This window comes from Zonotrichia albicollis, chromosome 3, assembly GCF_047830755.1.
Source record: "Zonotrichia albicollis isolate bZonAlb1 chromosome 3, bZonAlb1.hap1, whole genome shotgun sequence".
NCBI lineage: Eukaryota > Metazoa > Chordata > Aves > Passeriformes > Passerellidae > Zonotrichia > Zonotrichia albicollis.
In genome coordinates this window covers 31,944,727-31,965,623 of record NC_133821.1, presented here as the reverse complement: position 1 = coordinate 31,965,623, position 20,897 = coordinate 31,944,727, and the positions used below count along the sequence as shown (strand labels likewise).

General features: G+C 36.0%; 1 protein-coding gene across 8 annotated transcripts in view; it reads right to left on the bottom strand.

Moving 5' to 3' along the window:
• The window catches only part of USH2A (usherin), a 382,808-nt gene that overhangs the window by 146,604 nt on the left and 215,307 nt on the right, over positions 1-20,897 (bottom strand). For all 8 annotated transcript variants that reach the window (XM_074537084.1, XM_074537083.1, XM_074537085.1 and 5 more), the window contains one exon: positions 11,324-11,503. In XM_074537084.1, coding sequence (XP_074393185.1) covers positions 11,324-11,503 — 180 coding nt within the window. The remainder of the gene's footprint in view (positions 1-11,323; positions 11,504-20,897) is intronic.

Sequence of the window (20,897 nt, the reverse complement as noted above, 5' to 3'; positions counted from 1 at the left end):
CTAAAGAACAGCCCACCCTCAGTGCTACCAGTTGATGTGCATTTTGACAGAAGCCTCAGTTTATATATTACTGTATGTACAGACTGGAGAACAATGCAGGGGTTCAAATAAATTAGCTCTGCAATAAGATTACCTGTAGTTATTTTTAATCCATAAATTTCTCTGTGGTACATAATGGATGGTGTGAAATACTACCATTTCTGATGGAAACCAAGCTTGAGAGTGCCCATAAATAGGAAATGGATCTGACAAGATGACAGATTAGCTGGTGTTAGGGAGCCACTACACACAGTGGGTGGTGCAGTCTCATTATACCTTGAATATCCTACAGGTATCTGTGAGATCCAGGTCACTGGACTACCTTTTGGCCACGAAACAACTGCAGCCAGAACAGACTTCCATCTCACAAATTCTTTCCTTACTTGCAGAAAGAGAAAGAAAAGAGGTTCCCTAAAGTTTCTGCTCCTAGTAATCAAGGCAACACAGAGCTGGCTTTTGTTCAGAGCTACTACTTAATTCCTTATTATATATATGGTAATCACAAAAAGACTTTGACTCAGTGTCAAAATCAGTCAAAAACTCAAACTTTACAGACTGGGAGTCTTGTCTTTGCTTGCAAGAAATGTTGTTCACCTCAAGACAGTAGAAGCCATGCCAGTAGAATACCGATTGCATAATTCTTTGAAAATTGACTTCTTAAGGTTCCATCAGGTGTCTTGTAAAATTTTGCTCCCTGGAAGTCTGTTTCAGCAACCACATTATCACAAACAGAAGACTAAAAAAACCCAACTAACCAAAAAATCCCCTAGCAACGCTCGCTCCAGTATATACTATTTGCTCCAATCTTCCTGCTATTAAAAAGCATATTAACTTTTCCTGTTCACCTGAGTTGGACAAGGCTGAAAACAAAAATATCAAAGCCACAATATCTATTAAGTAGAAACTCTGGTTTGTGTGTCATCTTAACCTGCTTCTCAATTTACTCTATGGCATTTAAAGTAGATAGACTTTGAAGTGGCCTATATTCTCTAGTTTTCTTCTGCAAAGTATAGTATATGTCAGATTCAGAAAAAAATACCAAAAATGGCTGTATATTTTATTAAAAGCCTATTTTTATTCTCTCTGTCTCTTTTTAACAAAAGTCTAATTTAGCTGTTGTTCCCTTAGGTACGAGGTACACAGTTCATAATTCATTTGATATAAAATGTCAGTTTGGATTTTTGCACTTCTTTGATAAATGAGAAAAAACATGTACATTTCAATTTCCTTCTACCAGGTTTCACTAACAGAAGCCCCCCTCCCATTGTGCTGCTCAAAGACCTTTGCGTTAAATTAAACATCAAGATTCAGAAACTGTAGGGAATGATATTTCCAAGACATACAGTACAAATACATGAGACTGGGAAAAAAGGTAATGATTTTTCCTACCAGTAAAGTGATGTCTCCCAAAGAGTATCTTTGATCCTTGAATTAGTTCTCAGTTATAATTTAATATATCAAAACTGTCAGCAGCTTTCCTTACATTTAAACATAAAGCGATATAGTCAGCTCCACAAAAAGCAAAATACAACATTCAGGGGCTTTCTCCCCCCTACCCCCAGCATGTTCTTGTGACTCTGAAGTCCATCAATATTAATGAGGAAAATCTGTGTACATCAAAGGAGACAGCAAAGAATTAATTTAATTGTATCTGTCATCATTGCTACTATGGAGTGTTTTTTTCCTATACAACCAAACCGTGCCATTGATCAACGTGCAAAACTCTCAGGGGTGTAATCTGCACAATGGAATAGAGAGGAATCAAAAATTTAGTTCTGGAAATAAAACTGATATAATTAGGAAAAATAACAACAAAACACTGTGTATTATTCTCTTATGTAACACACGAGGCCAAGGCTGACAAATCTGAGCCACCACATTTACAGAGTAAACAAGAATTCTTATCACTGCTCGAAATGCCAAATGCAATGCTATGGCTGTCACTTCACGTTAGGGTCCAGTCCAACAGCTGTGGTATCAATAAATTAAGCTGTATTAGAAAATAGCAATAGGATCACATCCTGATGCTTATGCTGAGCACCAGCACTGATGAACAGCGTACATCCAGAGCCATGAACCACAGAACTCAGCACCTTCTCCTCCTGCCCTGTGTTGCTGCTGTGCACACTCCCCCACCCCAGCCTGGGAAGTGTCAGCAGCCCCACGTCACAGCAGCCTCTGCTCTCTTTTCCCCCAATAAATGAGACTTCACCCTACAAACAACAGCGGAGTTTCAACAGGATAGGTGGAAAGTATTCTGCATTACCTGCTTAAGAACCCAGAAATTAATACTCTGCCCAGCAATTGGAAGACAAGATGAATGATCCAGATCTCCTTTTTTCAGCTAGTGCTCTAACAAAGAAAGAATATCAAAGGTAACATCTCCATTGCACCTAACTGTGACAAAAATCCCTGATTGTTTTTAACCCATCACAGTTCTCCACTAAATACAGCATTTCAATTGACAGAAATATGATGTAGGTGTTATATTCTGAAGGTAAATATTTAATATTTAGAGTGAATAAAAATCAATTTAGGCAAGACTACTCCCACACAGAAATAATCTGTTCAAAATATACAGCTGACTTCTCTGATGAATAGGGTAAAAGGATTACAACCTTTTATAGCCAAGCTATCCACATAGGAATGTTCATACAGCATTATTAAGTAGCTACCCATGAGTTAATGCCCTGTTCTAGACACTTGTAACAAATAAACCATTTCTATGAATTATCTCTCGGCTTCATTTCCTTAGATAATACTGAAGAACATATAAATTCACTGGAATTGGTGGTAGTGTGTCAATATACAACAATAAATGATCTGCTCACAAGTATTTTTACTGAAAAGACCTTGACTACTGCCATCCTGTTCAAAATCAGGTGGCCTAATTGATTAAAAGTCATTTTAACACCATTGTGCTTTATTCAAACCCAAATGAGGCTGAATGTGTTCTGCCTTCTGTGCCACAAGACATTTTAGAGCATTTACCCCAAAATACATACACTATTAATCAGAGGTTGAAGTAAACTAAATATCTTGGCAATACTTACTCTCTAAAATACAGATTTTCTTCAATCTTTTGACAAAAAGTAAAGAGCCACAGGAAACTTCCTCTCCTTTGTTCATTTTTCAAACAAAGGGCTAAATCCTTCACACAGAAAATTTACAGCTGATTAATTCAGATTACAGCCATCAGTTGAGTATTTTGGACAGCAGTATCAATTTCTTATGAATAACCCTCTCAAATAGGCTACTTAGTATGTAAGAGTACTCATAACTTCAACTTAAAGAAAAATAGAGAAAAGAGAAGTATTTTTTTTCTTTATATAATGCCATCTCCTCAGTTATTCAACTTCTTTTCTTTATATATATATATAATTAGAAATTTTTAGATAATCTGAACTTAGTCAACCTGAATGCATGCATTTTTTCTGTACATACTGGCTGCATTAAACAATGGTGACACCTTTCATAGAGAGGCAATCCCCCAGTCTAAGCTAAGAAAAAAGCTAAGTCAGTCTAAGAAAAAAGGCTGACAAACTTTGTGGCATGTATATTCTACTTTCCAGCATGAGGAGGAATGTAAAATTTTCTTTTACCTTCTGCTGCTAACACATACCTCTCTGTCTGTAAAATGGGAATAGCAATCCTCAGTCACCTACTGGAAATCTGATTTGGCAGATACATTTGTAAAAATCATCAAAGTAAATAGGTCAGTATACAAACAGTAAGGATTAATATAATTCAATACTGGACATATCCCCCAGCAACATGAAATAGATTAATTCCCTTCCCTATTTTACTCAGCTGGAAATAATCTAAGAGCATAGTATTTCTTTGTCAGAGGAATAAGCATGATCTGCATAGAGATCCAAAGATAAAAAGAGACAGAAAGCAATCATTATACATGAACATACATATATCATATACATTTGTGTGTGTGTGTGCACCTGCACACGCATGCAGACACAAAAATAACATTCAGAAAGAAAAGAACAGTGAGGAAAAAGCTGTCAAATGTCAGGAATGAACCTTTAAGGGCTATAGACTCTTATAGTTGCCTTTGTTGAAAGAAAGAGGGTAGCACACACCAACACTGCATTATAGGAACACCAGAGGGAAAGTGGTGACTCTATTAGTCACTAATTCTCATTCAACTTCCATTTTCTCTCCCTTTTTCTGCCTTTATAAAGAAGCTTATTTCTCCTCAGGTACTCAGCCAACTAAGCTAAAGTTAACAACATAGATGAAACAGAAAAAGGGGAGGTACACAGAAAAAGTAGGGAAAAGTCAAGCTTGAAATACTACCAGAAAAAATCATTAATATAGGAAGGAAAAATACTTCTTTTCTGCAAAGTATTTTAAGAATTCAGATATAAAGTTTCAGATATTTTTAATTCAATTTCAATTTTCCAAACTACTGAGAAAACTCCCAAAATGTAGTTACTAAGAGTAATTTTTAACTGTATATAGAACTAGCAAAAAAATGCAAAAGCACTTTCATGGCCATGATGTTTAAGAAAGATTATTTCTAATTTTTTCCTTAGCTAAAGAGAGGAAAAGAACAGTGATTTCATTTCCTGTACATTTAAACCTCAGCAAGGTCTTTAAAAACCCTTATTTTTTTCCCCCATTAGGATGTTTTCCCTAATATGGAAATATTAAAAATATGCAACAGGATGACAGAACTCTGCTGGAGGTGTAGAGGTCATTGCAGGCAGAGGAAAAACTTCTTGAACTGTGCAAAGTGGTTCAAGCCTTCAAACCTTGCCACTTTACCCAAATGGTTTATGATCACCAGGCTAACTCCCATAATCTAGATGTGCAGAATCTTCATGTGCAGAAAATACAGATTGAGATGACCAAAAAAAACTCAGCAAACCTATGAACAAATAAAAAACTCACAGATATTTGCCTCTGCTGACAGTTAATGAAAATGAAATTTTATTCCAAAACCTATAGGGGCAGGATTTGTCAAAAAAAGAAAGTATAAAAACATGGGCTTTTTAGAAAAGCAGCACAAATCATTGCAGCAAAGTAACACAAAAATTGATCTGTTTCCTAATATTTACATATATCTAGGAAATGGTTTATTTACATATATCTAGGAAATGGTTTTAAAGGCAAAATTCATGGTGTGATTTTTCAAATGTCTTCTGTATGTTTTCACCAGGAATTTCAACAGCATTTTATTGTAGAATTCCTTCAGCAGAGCCTAACTTATCACATAAGCATTGCTGACTTCAGTTACAATACTGAAAAATCTTCAGATTTGCTCAGAATGAAAAGAAAAATCAAAAGTAAAAAAAGCTCCAGAATGAATAAGCTTGAGATTATATAAAATTGGCACACTTCTTCTAAATCGTGTCCTCTTTCATGTACAATTGAAATTGGTCTGAAATAGGTTAATGTGATAGTAGGTAATAGCTTTAAATAATGATCTACCTCTAAATTTCACAACAGCCCATTTGCCCCATTTCTAGATATTCTTCTGTATTTCTGAAGTAAATCAAGCTATAGTTTTTCAGCGTGGCATCTTCCCTAGTACAGATTTCTTCTAAGAGCTCTTACGTACAGTCTGGATCTCACTCTGGGGCTAAGGTTTTGGAAAGACCTGAGTGAGACCTCTTCAGTGAGGTTAATTGCCTGCTTACAGACGATCAATTAGCTGCTACACAGTTCTCCCTGCCTCATCTGGCTCTCCCTAAGCAAGCAAAACACATCCATGTTCTTCCAGGCAACTAAAATTGCTGGGTTGATCTTCTTGTCCCAGCTGTTTCATGCCGCTCTAGAAGAGACAAAGGAATTGAGGAGATGCTAAATGCACGTACTCTGTGTCTGGAGCATGGAAAGAGCACAGCTGGAACTGTGGGAGACCTGCCCAGCCCCAAAAGCACAGGGTGCAAAGGCAAAGAGAAAGAGGCAATCAGAAGAAAAAGACATAATTGGAGTATCACTGCCTGCTGACAAAACTCAGGTTTATGAGTAGAGACTTACACTAAGCTTCAATTTAAAGCAACCTTTACAATGTGTGGAGTGGGGCTGAGCCCCAACTGGCTGCAATTTAGGAAAGTGAGCAGCAAAGGAGGGCACCTCTGTGGCTCCCACTGCCAGAGTTTGAGGACACAACTGTTCAGGAATGAGACTTCTCTTGTCTCCTGCCATGCAAAACACCCATCCAAATTCAGGAATGGACACAGTATGAGCTCACTGAAAGGTGTGCTGAACAGCCTGGGAGAAGGGAATAAAAGAAGAAAGTAGCAGTAATGAAAATGACAATCAGTTCAATACTGCAGAGATTAGAGAAGAATTACTGTTTCAGTAGAACAGAAACTCCCAGTTTCCCAGAGACAAGCACTTTCAGAATCCTACCCTTATATCCCTATGATATCACCTTTCTGGACAAAAGGAAATGGAATGGCCAATTTACATGGCTTGCTACTGACCCTTTGTAATTAGCTAGCTCATTGATGAGAGATGCAGGAGAGCTCTTCCCCACTCCCTGCTCTATCCTGGTCTCTCCTCAAAGTACCTGTAGAAAGGATATGGTCACAATTTTTCACTAAGAACTTTCTGTTAACATAGAAGATAAAGAACAAAAGAATCCCCTTGGATTCTTTCTCTTAGATTTCTCTCTAAAAGAGAAGGGAGAGAGACGAAAATGAGGAGGAGAAGAAAAGGAGAGAAAAGAAGTGATGGCTCAAACACCTGAAATTTGAAGCAAAGGACATTCTTTCAAAACAAATTTTATGGTGTCACACAATGCGATACTAGGAAGCATAGGAAAACAAATCTGTCTCACAGGGAAAATTCTAGCATATTCAAGTTTGATTTTTCTTCCAACATAATTCTGACTTAGCATCAGTTTTCTTTGTTTATTGAATATTCATTCCTCTAAGGAGGCCTGCTGGCTTCAGCGATCAACCTTCATGAGCAAATGCTTTCAGATGTAAATACAAGTTGTATGGTGTGGTTCCTACTTGTTTGCATAATTAGATCAGTGGTCCTATGATGAGGTTAGTATCCAGTCTCTGAGGTGTTGTGACTTAGACTAACAGTGTCTGACACCCTCTGGTTGCAGGACACCATCTCCTGCAGATACTGAACAAACATCAGCTACAGGTACGTAGGCTCACATTTTGTTTCTGAGAACAAGCCCAGGCAGTGGCAGGCAGCATTCCACTCAGAAAGAAGGGACCTGCAAGGGGCAGGGACTAAAGGGTCTAAGGCAAAATCTTACATCTTCTCCTGCTAGACATTCCTATGTTGTGCAAATCACAGACAGAGCACATAATTGAACAACATACTTAATAAATCAGGGCAGAGTTTAAAGAGGCACTTCACTGCTTAGGCAGATTTTTTTGAGAATATCTTTCCTTATATGTTTCACAAAGGATGTATCAATTCTTTGAGGCTCTTTTCTGCAGATAAATCAGCACCAAGTTAATGGTTTGTCATCCGCAGTATAAGAATCCACATGGAGTTAACTCTGCAATGTGATACAGAATTACCATCCAAAACAGTCTTCAGACCTCTTGTCATGACTTGGAAATCCAGTCCTTTTTCCTGCTTTGTTGGGGATGATTGAGACTCCACCCTCCTGCTTCCCATCACAGCAGCAGCCCACCCTTCTTTTTGCATCTATTTATTCAACAAAATTCATCTTCTTCCCATTCCCTTCCATACTCAGGCTTTGGTGGCCAAAGGAAGGGAATAAAAGGATTTAACTAGAGTATAAGCTATCATAAGCAGTGATTGCAAATTTCCTTTCAGCTAGCTCACCATCCCCTATTACAAAGCAATTCTAAAATGATGGGGTCTTCTATGTGCCACTACATCAGAAGTAGCACTCATTGAGGACAAAAATGTATAACCAAGAGCTCCCTGCAAAAGGTTTTCTCCCGAAATTTTGCAGTTTTATATCCTATCACTTCAATTCATTTATCTAATTAAATTAATTCTAAAATAATTTGTTTTCCAGATCTTTTACTGGGTGGCATCCTCAAATTAATGTGAAGTACAGGCTAGAATATTATTTTTTTTACAGCTTCTACTAAAGCAGTTTAGGACAAGATAAATAGAACAAATTTATTCCTTCTGGAAAAAATATAAAACTCAAAAAAATTTACTTCTACCTCTGCAGTATGAAATTTGTCACTAATCATTTTAAACTATGCCCTTTTATGCTTCTTCCATCTCTTTTAGCTTTCTGTGCAGTACTTTGATGTAACAAAGACAGTTTCAGACAAGATTTCAGTTCATCTGGAAAAAAAAAAGCTTTAAGTCTTGAGGCAAAAAGCAGTGTATTTAAAATTTATATACTCCATAATGCCTTTGTTCTGAACTTGAACATCCTGAAAAACTTCTCCTCTTTCTTTTGCTTTCTGACTCTGAAGATCATTTGTTCTCTTGGTTTCAGCTTCTTATTATGCAATGGTGACTTTAACTGGTGGTTCCAGCATTTAAGTACATGCACAGTCATGGCTGATCCTTTCTGATCAATTGCCAATCCATACAGGTTTGACTGATAAAAGAGCCAATTAGATTTAAGCAAATTAAGGGACATCACCAATGTCAACCACTTATTAAACTGAATGCTGAATTCCATGCATACCAAACACTTAATGCACGGAGTCCCATTAAGAGTTGAAATCCTAACCCCATTAGTAACTCCAGACCACTACAGGGTAAGGGTCAAAAGGAAGTTTCATATTTATGGATTACCATTTGGATTCAGTTTCTATTTTTTCAGTCTTTCCAAGAACTCTTGAACCTGCACTGCAATTTTAGTCGAAAGCATAGATAAAATAAATTCCTTATTTTTAAGATAGCTTTTTTTTACTGTTGACTTTAAGCATGGCAAATCAGCTTGATAAAAAATTAAGATCTATTCAGTCAGGTAACACTAAAAACTTGGTCTGCTTTCTATTGTGTGCCATGTGCTTTAAAGCTAAGAAAAAATACAGGAACAAAAGAAATGCATGTTGGAAAAAAATTTGTATCATCATTGTAAAACAGTGATCAGCAATAACTTCAAAATGAAATACTACTTTGTCCTCTATCACTCTCCCTCTCAGACAATCTTCCATCAAGTTCCATGAATTAGTGCCCCCATTGTAGATTTCTTAAATAGTTTTAAGAAATACTTAAATACTTTTTTGGTAAGCTTGAAAAGAGAATGGTACATCTTAACACTTATTAAAAGGCTGTGCTTTTGTATATAATGAGATCATTTTTACTTTTTGATCAAACAAAACTTCCATCTAAGTGAAATCTTGACCACTGAAGTAAAAAAATAAAATCCTTCTTATTTAAGTAGCATCTAGATTTCATTTAATGATTTAGAAAGTGTGAAGGCACAGAACACTGCCCAGTGCAAAATTACCATTATACTCATAATTTAGCATGCAATGGAATTGTATAACCCTCAAAGGCTCCTTATAATAAACATCCCAGTAAAGCAAACCTATATTGTCCTAGATACACACGTGTGTGTCTGTACATGTGTACATATATAGAGAAAACACAGCCTGTGAGAGAGCTCTTCTCTCATATGCACTGCTTCATTTATTATTCATTTCTCTACAGATCACAGTCCACTGGACAATGGTATGGAAGATTTCTTTAATAACTCTCACTGCTAATTTAATTCTACTTAAACACACATATCCTAGTGAATGCCACATGCTTTTCAGCATGATTTTATGTGTAAATCAGGATAATATGTTTTCAGATCATTAACTAAAAGGAAGCATGAACTAAAACCTATTTAACCAATGAGGTATTGCTTTTAAACTACCACAAGGTCATAAAAAAGATAATTTCAAAGCTATAAGTTTTCTAATTGTAATCAACAACAATCTAATGATGAAAGAAAGTGTATCTTAATGGCTGTCATAAACTTGTGCACATCCTTGCTTATCTTTAAAGATCCTTTACCTTGTCATTTGGTGAAATTTTCACTACCAAATTTTGCTAAGCAAAACTGAAATGTGACACTGGAGCTAGAAATATCAGTGTCTTACTGCTCAGTCTTAAATGAGCAGCAAAACTCACATGCAGTTTTATTATTATATGAGAACATATATTTTTTAATAGTAGGTGCAGCTTGACAATCAGATAGGAAAAGTATAAAATGTGCTGGGAATTTACTTTTTCCTTGTTCCTCAGTAATCTGTCATAAAAACTCTGTGTTGTATTTAGTCACTTTTCTGAAGTCCCCAAACCAAATCCATCTGTTTGTAAGCAAGTTGTTTCATGGCTGGGTTTTTGAACTCTAAGTTTTATGATATTTCTTTCCTTTTTCTTATTTTCTTTTCTTTTGCTTTCAAATTGTATGTACATTCCTCTACGTTGTTCTTGCTCAACAGCTACACCACACATCTCTCAAAAACAAGTGTTGTTGGACTCTCACTTAAAAACTCAAAATTGCCTTAAATTAATTGTATACATTGACATTTATTTAACAAAATCTAATTAGCTAGGATGTCCATGAAAAGAAAATACAAAAGCAGCACATCTACATCAGCTATAAATACAAGCTTTCTTGAAAAAAAAAAAAGCAAACAACAACAAAGCTACAAAAAAAAAAAAAGTAAAATGTTTAGGGCATATTTGCTCAACTCTCTTATTTCAAATTGTTATGAAGATAATATCCAGACTGGCTTACAGCCTAATTCACTGTAAATCAGCACATTGTAATTGACTTTATTACAGAAACATTATTTTGTGGATTCTGGCTCAATATATTGCCAATGATTTATTTACTATTTTTGCTATTTAGAATAGTAAAAATATTATTAGAATATTACTATTATTATAATATTAAAAATATTATTAGAATATTATCTATTATTACTAGAATATTTACTATTATTAAACAAATTTTCTAAGTCTATCCAGTAAGTGCTCCTTGTCAGCACTTCCAACTTTTACTCTAAAACAGATTACAAAATGCAGGTGAGTCTCTCTATATTCTTGGGCTAGATTAGCTGTCCATGCCAGAATACACCACCATTCACTGAAAAAAAAATGAATTACATAATGCACTTCTCACCTTCACAATATGCTGAACTACACAACTATGCACTTTCATTTTCTAGTTCTTAAATGGAACAAAGTGACAAATTAGAAGCCAAAAAGAATTTTGTGAGTAAGAACTACTAATACAAACATATTCTTTTGAACTTCAGTCCTCAGCTGCCATAATAAATAACATTTTGTTGAACAGAGTGTTTGTATAATTGTTACATGCACAGAAAAAGCACTTTTTCATACTTACCTCCTGGAGGCATGACTACGGTTATAGCATCACTTATCAAGCTGCCCTGGCTGTTGGAGGCATTCACGTGTACTGTGTAGTTAGAAAATGGAATTAGTCCTTTAATGGGTACCCATACATTGAATTCCTTGCTGCTGCACAACATCCGAGTATCATTTACAATAGAATAATTAGCATTATCTGTTATGAAAAAACAAGAGAGGGAGGGAAAGAACAAATGTTAGACCTTGCATCTGCTACAATTCACTGTTTTTATGAACAAAGTCCTATTTCTACTCAAATGAAGAGTTGCCATTTATACCAGTAACACGCACAAATTTTTGGTCTGTTGGGAAGAAAAATTATTATTCACAATTTCTCCTCCTTTTGCCAACAGTTTGTAACATTTGTAAATCTTGGGAAATAAACCAATACTCAAAACAATCAGTTGCAAAACTGATTGCTATACACAGTGAACAGAAGTTCCAGAACAGTTGTGTGATAATTGTAGATTTCAAACATTAATGATAATTCTTATACCCATGAAAGACTGGCAAAACATTTTGAATTTGTTAGAAAAATGCTTAACTTAGGAGTTGATAAGCTAATTCCATTGCATAACAAACACCAATCTGCAGTAACAGAGGTTTTCCAGCATGGCCTGCAGTTCTCTCAAGGACAAAACAAGTACTCAGTTTATCAGTTGAAATCATCAGCGGACACCACAGCAACCTACATGTCCTTTGCAACCCTTTCAAGATCTCAAACTTAAGATAAGACAATATTCTACCCTACAAAAATTAAAAAAAAAAAAAACAAAAACCAAACAACAACGACAAAAAAAGACAAAACCTTTCCAAACTACCTAATTAGACTAGAAAATAAAAAAGTATATGTGTCAAGTAACATTTTTTTGACTTAATGAAGACCTTAGTCACATATCTCAGAGCCAAGCTGACTCACTTAAATATCATCTTATATTTTGAGTACATGAAGTGCCAAATAAAAAACTGATATTATTATTACTATCCATCACTCCATGGAGAGCTCTCACACTGAAGTCAATAAAAATTCTGTATTACAAACAACAGCAGAATAACACAAGCCTAAGACCACAGGTATGAGAACAAGAGTAAACAGACTATAACTGTAAAATTACTATAAATCAGTTAAGACATTGTCACAGCTAGAAGATTCAATATTTACATCTGAGTCTTTTACAAAATCTAAATAAGACAGAATTACAAAAAACCTAGAAAAATCAATTTTAAAATTAATTTTTTAAGAGACACTTATTGGACTTACTCATTTTGATGCAAGTTTCAAATGAACTATTAAAACAAAAATGCTATTAAATCAGAAACAATTTTTCAAATATTCCATGTTGCTATGATGTGCATTAAGGTGTATTTGCAGTACCTTTCAGTCATGCTGACATTACATTTTTCCACGGATTAGTGATCTGGACTTTCCTCTAATTTGGACATTCCTATGAACAATTTGATTCACTTATGGTACAAATCCAAGCCCTTCCTTTATTTTGGTGTTTATGAACAACACTGGTATTTTCAGTTATTCTATTTGTAACATCCAAAAAGCTTATTTTTTGAGGTTTTGGGGAAGGGGACAGATTTGCAAAACTCTTTTTTATAAATCTGCCTTGCAGCCTAGTTCCTCATTGCTCAAATTCTACCTGGATTGGACCCTACCTTAGCACCAGACCACCCAGACAGACTATGGCAGCATGAAGGTAGAACGACTTCATGAAGTTTGATGGATTCATTTTGGATTTCACTGAAGTTTACCTGAGAGAGTTTATCCTGTTTTAGGTACAGCAATGGAAGTAAAGCTTCTTTACATGCAAGAACAACCACATTTTACACATTCCACTTATAGAATGCTGCAGAAGCAAAGTTATTTTGTCAGAGATTACTCTTATGTACTTGGGCTACTCAACCAGCACTAGAAAAATGCACCTGTACTACTTGATCTCAGCTTTTAAATAGTGTATCAAACCCCCCTTCCGCACCTTTGGGAAACTGTTCCTGTGATTTGGGAGAAGATACAGTCCAACAATGCACATTTCTCCTATTATCTATCACAGTTTTTTTGCAATGTTTGTGATTTATAATTTGTGAAGATTGTGCAACAATATTTGAAATACACATTCTTAAGATCCTAGTGACATTAAACATTTAAGGACTCAGTTTGCTATGGAAAAAAAAAGGCACATTTTCAAATGTTGCACCTCCAACGTCTGGGAAAGTTAAAAAATACAGTGTTAACAGATCAGCACATAGGATAGAGTCAAACCTCAAGCATACAAGAAATTGTCTAACAGCAATTTATATATTCATGTGAAAATTAAAATTTTCCTATCAAAAGTACAGATTTAGCTTGTTAATATTTTAATTTCATCCACTTCAGCCTGGTAGGAAACTGTGTAGTTCCTCTGCTGATACTTTTATTCCATTTTTAATCTTTCTTCCAATGGCTAACTATACTATATTTTAAAAATACAGTTTTGAGTAACAGAAAATGAATTAAAAGGATAACACTCTATTCCAAGTTGCCTGGATAACAACATTAATATACAGTAATTATACAATTAGTTGTAACATTAAATTCTAGTTATAGCAGAGTGATTACTCGGCAATTATAAGAAGTATATAATTACCCAATAATTAGGAGAAGTATGTAATTACATAACCATTTTATTCAGCTCAAAAATGAACTTGCAAATTTACAATGAGATAGACAACATAGCAGCTCAAAATTTTTCACTGCTTCTAATAAAAAGCTAAAGAGTACTTGCAAGTTTCCTAGCCCAAATTTTACACAGACAAAAGGTGTTTTATCCCAATTCCCAGACGACAAAGTTACTGCTGCTGGCAGATAAAATATTAGAAGAACATTTTTAAAATGCAGGTCTTGCTGTGGCTAACTTGCAATATGGAGCTTTGCCACTTCTCACTGCCTAAACTGTGCTTTCAGTGGGCTGGAAAATGCAGACACACGGGTTCAGCCTGACAGAAAGCGATACAGCGATAACCCTGTCATATCATTCCATGCCATTCCTGCCCAGACTGCCTCACTGTGGACCCAATTTGTGAGTGTAAGGGGATGAGGCCTCCCTTTGTCCAGTTTTCCTGGGTGTTTTTCTCTCCATGCTGCCCATGAGTCCATTGCAGATCCTAACAGCAGTGACCTCAGACAGTGTGGAGTCCTAAGAGACATTGTTCTACTTCAGACAAAAGGTTCCTACCAGAACACCTCCTCATTTCTGCCTTGTAATTCCTGCCAGGAACCGACACCAGCACCCCAACAAGCAAGATTCCCCCACAATTCTGTTAACATGAACAACCTAAATGGGTAGAAAACAAATTCCTACACATCCATGAATGGTTCACCACATCCATGAATGCTTAAGGCATGCAAACACCTGCACAAAAAGATAAATCCTGACAAGGGAGGGCAAAGAGACCCCATTCTCTATAACTTCCTAAGAAAACCTAAATTCTTTGCAGACATGAAGGGCTTCCCCAAGCTCCTTAATCTTTCCATATTTTTGCATAGCTATGGTTTTGTTCTTTCACTAGCCTTCCTGCTCAGTTCTCCATAACTCCCCAAAATGATCTGCAGGACTTCGTTGCCTAAGGCTAATTGAGAAATACTTCTGCTGTTCCCAGTTTACTCCGAGTTTATGCCAGATCAAAGTATGTCCGTTTTTCAGGAAAAGATTCATATGAAGAAATGAGGGCTAAAGAATATCCACAAATATACTTAAAAGTGATGTATAGTTGAAACAAAGACACACAAATACATATATTGCATTCAAAATCACTGTTTAAAAATGCTAAGCTTCAGAGAGCACTCTAGCTGTTGAGTATCTGTACTTGAAGGTTCAGGATGGTTTTGAGTGGACACTCTGCAGGGGACTCCCAAGCAGATGCGCATTCCTGTGACTGAGCACCCCTGTAAATAGGGGAATTAAGCTCCTGTGAAGCAGTGGTGTGTAAATTACTGCTGTCCTGGGTCTGTCATCCTATGGGGTTCACTAGATTGAAATAACATAAATGGGTATCCTTTTCCATTCTTGTTATAATCATTGTCACAAGAATTTTAATGCCTCATATATTCCATAATTTTTTTCTGTGTGCTGTGCTGCTCTGACCTTTTCAATATTCTGTAATTTGACTGGCTGGCGATTTCAAGTTCTCTCCTTTTTACAGCCTTATTAACTCATGGGGAAGAGGTGAAATGCACAGCCAATCAGAATACATAATATTGCAAAGGTCACAGCAGTACAGTATAGCATCAGCAGACACAGAATACTGTATATTAGTCATTAGCATCCTGATATCTTATTCATGTGACAAAGGTTGTGAGGAGCGCAGGAAATGTTTCAACATGAAACCATTCTCATGGCAAAGAAATAATACAAACTAAACACATTCATCTTACCTTTAAGAACTTTTTTCCCCCAAATCTGGGCACGTTTAAAGTTACTCTTTCCATCAGGATCAAAATTTATGTTTTTAAGGGAAAAGGTAATAAATTTAGATGTTTCCTTTTTGTGCATTAAACACAGAAAGACACATATTTCACAAGTGTGGGCAAATACCAAGTAACTCTAACCAAGTAACTAACAACTAACAACTAATGATCTAACCAACAATAACCAAGTATCACTGCATTTGTGATTAATAACAATCCATACTTTAGATATAGCTCCATGATGTCCTGATAACCTCTTTTAAATTACAGAAAATGTTGCCCTACAATATTCAAGCAGACAGAAGCAGAACTATTACCACTGTAGAAGACTAGTCAAAGACTAAAGTAGCAAAAATCCAGCTCAAGAAACAGTTCATGTGAGGATCTATACAAAGATTACTTAGTAAACTCTCACAAACACAGTTGTTTTTATGCCTGCTTTATATTACTGTAAGCATACAGAGTTTAAGCCTTGTACCTTGGGCCACAGAAAAAGTCAAGAAGATTAGAATACCAAAATAAAAATAAAACAAAACCTCATTTTTTCGGTCTTTTTCCTCTGAGCTCATCCTCATTGTCACCAGTTTCTGTCTTCTGTCTCTATTTGAGACACAGATAATTTGTGTCTCTTTGACACCACATCTTTGGTGGGAAATTCTGTGAATATGCACACTTCTTTGTGTTCTTTTGCCTGTTAGTTTTGCCTGTTCTTCAGCCTCATTAACTACCACAAATGCTACTTTCCTCCCAGCTAAGACTTTTCTACATCTCTTCCTTTCTCATTGTTTCTAATAGGGTATTTAGAATAAAAAAATATCACTTTCCATTAGTTTGATTATCTCAGTTGAAAACCAGCCAAAATACTTCCCTGGCTTTATTGGCAACTCTCTTTTCTTAAAAACTGTAATGATGAACTATTCTCAAATTGTCGTCTCAATTGTTAAATTGACTTGTGAAGCAGTCTGGCTTTGATGCCATACCCACCTTTTCAACAAACTTTTGGGGAGTTTTTATGTTTTGAGATTGGGTTGGTTTTTATGTTTTAGCATTCTGTTTTGGAGGATTTTTTTTTTTGTTTGCTTTTTTCTTTCTTTTTTTTCAGATGGGCACACTGCTGATTTTTTGCCTCAGTGTCTTGAACCACTACTGTCTTGTTCCCCTTCCCCTGAGCTGACAGATGTATTGTTCCTATGGACATATCATAGTCACAGTCCATCAAACTGAGTTCAAAACTTAAAAGACTCTCTTAACACATGAAAACTTCACTCTCATGGGTTAGGAGAGTTGCTGAATAAGTAAAAATGGGTAATTTAAAAGAGCTGTGGGAAACTGGAAAAATTATGAATCTAAAATATTAATTTTCCTGTAAATAAGAAGAGTTTCACCTTATCTCCATTGAAAAATTTTTCCTTTTTCCTTTTCCCCTGGGAATTAAAAGAAGCCTTTAGTTTTAAAACTGAAAAACAGAAAATATTTGAAGAACAAGATCAAAATCTCTGTTGGCATGTGCAGCAGAAATATGAAACATAGAAGACCCAGTTTCTGACAATTAGTTTCTGACTGGTATTCAAGTCACCACTCAAAGAGGCTTCTTACAGACTCAGATTTGGTAGAGCTATCTTAGATTGTCTTGAGACATAGAGAATGTGTACACTGTCTGACTGACATTGGAAGGGGATTCCTCCTCTCTATTCAGCCTGGTGACACACATCTGGAGAATTCATCATGTTCTGCGATCCTCAGCATAACACAGATCTGGACTTACTGGAGTGGAGTCCATGCAAAGACAATTAAAGCCTTGAAGAATATGTCACACAAAGAGGATTTGAGAGAACTGAGGTTGTTTAGCCTCAAGAAGAGGAGGAAGGCTCTTGAAAATGCATAAAATATTAAAAATATCTGTTGTGAAGATATAAAGTAGCCAAACATTTCTTAGCAATGTACAGCAGCAAAAAAACAAATGAGTACATACAGAAAATACAAGAAATTCTGTTTAAACCTATAAAAAAAACTTGCTTTACTTTGACATTGGTCAAACACTGGAAGAAGTTGCTCAGAGTCTCCAACTTTGGTGATGCTCAAAAGCCAGCTGGACACTCTCCTGGGCAATGTGCTCCAAGTAACCCTGCTTGGGGAAGAGAGCTTGAACTGGTTGTTCCCTAGAGGTGCTCTCTGACCTCAGCTGTTATATGATTCTATGAAAATTTTCAGAGCACTTGAAGAACCCTAAGCAAAGCAGGGGTAATCATTATGATGAAAGCATGTTCCTGTCAGTAGAAATAAGTGATTATTAGTATTACAAACACTAAGTAATGTGCATTTATGTGCTCATTAATTCTACGGACTGAAATATGAATAAAGCCCACAGCTTGATGTGAGAGCTCATACAAGAAAGTTAGCACAGATCGCATGGATGGCTAATGACTGCAGCCAAGATTAGGTTTTGTCATGGTGGCAGGCAGGAAGGAATCTTCAGTGTGTGGTCTCATCTACCCTTTGGAGCTTTCAGCTCAGTGACATGAGGCTTTGGACTAAAAAGCCTCAGTAATTGTTGATGAAGCTGCCAAGAAGAAACCTTTTTGATTTTAATTACTGTTTTAGTTTTTCTCGTTACTCTCTCATAAACACAGAAACATCTAATGAGTCTTGCAGCTGAGTCAGTCTCATTTAGACCTTCCAGTAGTGTGTTTCAGTATAGTGTTAAATCTCTGCTGTAATGGTATTCATCTCTACTTTAACTCCATTTTTCTGCAATTGCATTAAGAGGCATCAGTCCTGGAGCCCCTACACTGCACACTGTACAGGGTGTTTTAGAGACACACAGTAAGAATGCAGCTCATGACCTAAACCAAACTCTGGAAAACATTCTATGAGTACAACCAGTCTCTCTGGATTTCAAGAAGGTTTCCAGTGTCTAAGCACTGTTATCCTGGTACAAACAGGAGGAAGTGTTCTAGCACAGTTGAGTAATCCAAGTAGGAAAACATCACATTCGACATGAGATGTCAAAGATCAAAAGCATTTGCTGCACTTACAATCTTAAGCTGATGACAGAGCATATAGTTACTGATGTCATCCATTTTGTTTGAGGGGTTTTATAGACAAATTATGAGACTATATCAAGTTTATTTCATGAGGGACTTTATACAGTAAAAAAAATCAAAACCAGTTAGCTTTTAAACCATCAAGTTTGCTTCTCCATTGTTAGAACATTCTTTCTCTAGCTGCAGCAGTACATAAATGCAGATTATCACAGTATCTGGTTTCTGAATCTATGCCCATAATTCACGGATGCCAATAAGAATTTTCCATTCTCCAGGGACACTATCAGAAGGAGACTAGCTAAACATACAGAGCAGAACTTGGAGTCTCAAATCCATAATCAAATATCTAGATTGATTGTGTCACTTGCACTTGTATTGATTTCAATTGGAGCAGCTGACCCAAGGGAATAATAAAAATGTGGAATAAAACTGATTTATGAGAAGAAAATAAATCCTTTTGTGAGTGGTAATGAATTGGTACTATTTAACCCTTTCAATCACAGAAGGAGAACACTATTTATTTTTTCAGAATGCTGAGTTAGCCGAAAGAAGTCATATAAAAAAAGTCAATACTGTCAAATGCCATTACAGTTAGTTGTAATACTTTGGAAGGAAGGAAGCTCTAAACTTGATCTAGGATTTTTGTCTGACATACGACATTCTTTTGGTTTTTCCAGTCACCTTTCATGAGGCATCATAAGCAATGCACTTGTAGACTGAAAGAACCACAGAATTACTCAGGTGACTGTTTGTTGTACTTACTTATAAATTACCTCCCTCTAGACTATTTAGGGCAGAAAGCATGAGGAGTTACACAAACAGCCACATCAAGTGCACACAATTTTCCCTATAATGATCCTTCTGATATCACACCAGAAACTTACACAGTCAAAATATAATTTGATTCCCTGTTATAAAGTGCAAAGAAAAACTTTAAAAAAATCTTGTCAAATCCCAGTTTTCATCACGGTTTCTCTACTGGAGAAAAGAGATGGGGTTTATATTGGTCTCTAAAGAGAGGCTTATTTGTTTAAAGCCAACACATAGAAATATTCAAACTCAATTTTTTTTGTCTGTGGAAGCTCTAGCCAGACTGTATATATCTTGTTGGGGTTAAGTCATTGACATTAATCATATTGTGTTTAATGCCATAAATTGTTTTTTTGCATTTAGCAGTTACCATAGATACCTAAGCACAGTCAATGTAGTCTTCATGTGGGTTAAAACACTGGAAGACATTCATTAACTAAAAGACTGTTTTTGTAGGAAAACTGATTGGCAAATTCCCTTTTACTCAATACTGTTTACCAGAGCCATCTCTAGAAGATTGCTATTATTCCCTAGACTATTCCAAGGGAGTAGAAACAGTCTTGGAGCCAATTCTGCTATAGCCAGTGACTAGGAATTTCTGCCTGTTAAAAACTGATAATACATTCTTCACAAAAATGGGGTTTAGCCCCATGTGTCAGCTTTATCACATGAAACCAAATAAATTATAAAGTACAAGACAGACAATGTACATGTGACAAAAAACACAACTATGGGAATACAGTGATGCAGAAGATCAATTAAAACACCATCTGTGGTCTGATGCTAGAGTCATCACCAAAGAAATGGTCAGATGTAGGAATTAGAGAGTGACTTTAATTTTGCCTTCCTCAGAGACACCTGTATTAAGGAAAAGAAAAGAACAGCATACCTGATACTGACAGGAATTATACTATTAGATGGTGCATTGTGAAGCTGCTCAAAACCTACTGAAGCTTGACTAAACTCTACTCAATAATCATCCTGAAGCGCATGCAAAACCATGCGTTTTCTAGCCAGGCAGATCAAAATTTAAATGCCATACAATTCCAAGGGAAAATACCCCAAAACTCCTGCTCTGGTGAACAGATTAAATATGGCTATTTGAAAATGAGTTATGCATCCTCTTTGTTTCCCCCTTGTATGTCTTTAGGAGTAGTGCTGTAGGTCTGCAGCTAGAACTAAAAAGACAAACAAAATGAGAGAGGAAGGGGATGAAATATGGAAAATCTCCTTAATAGCTGGCT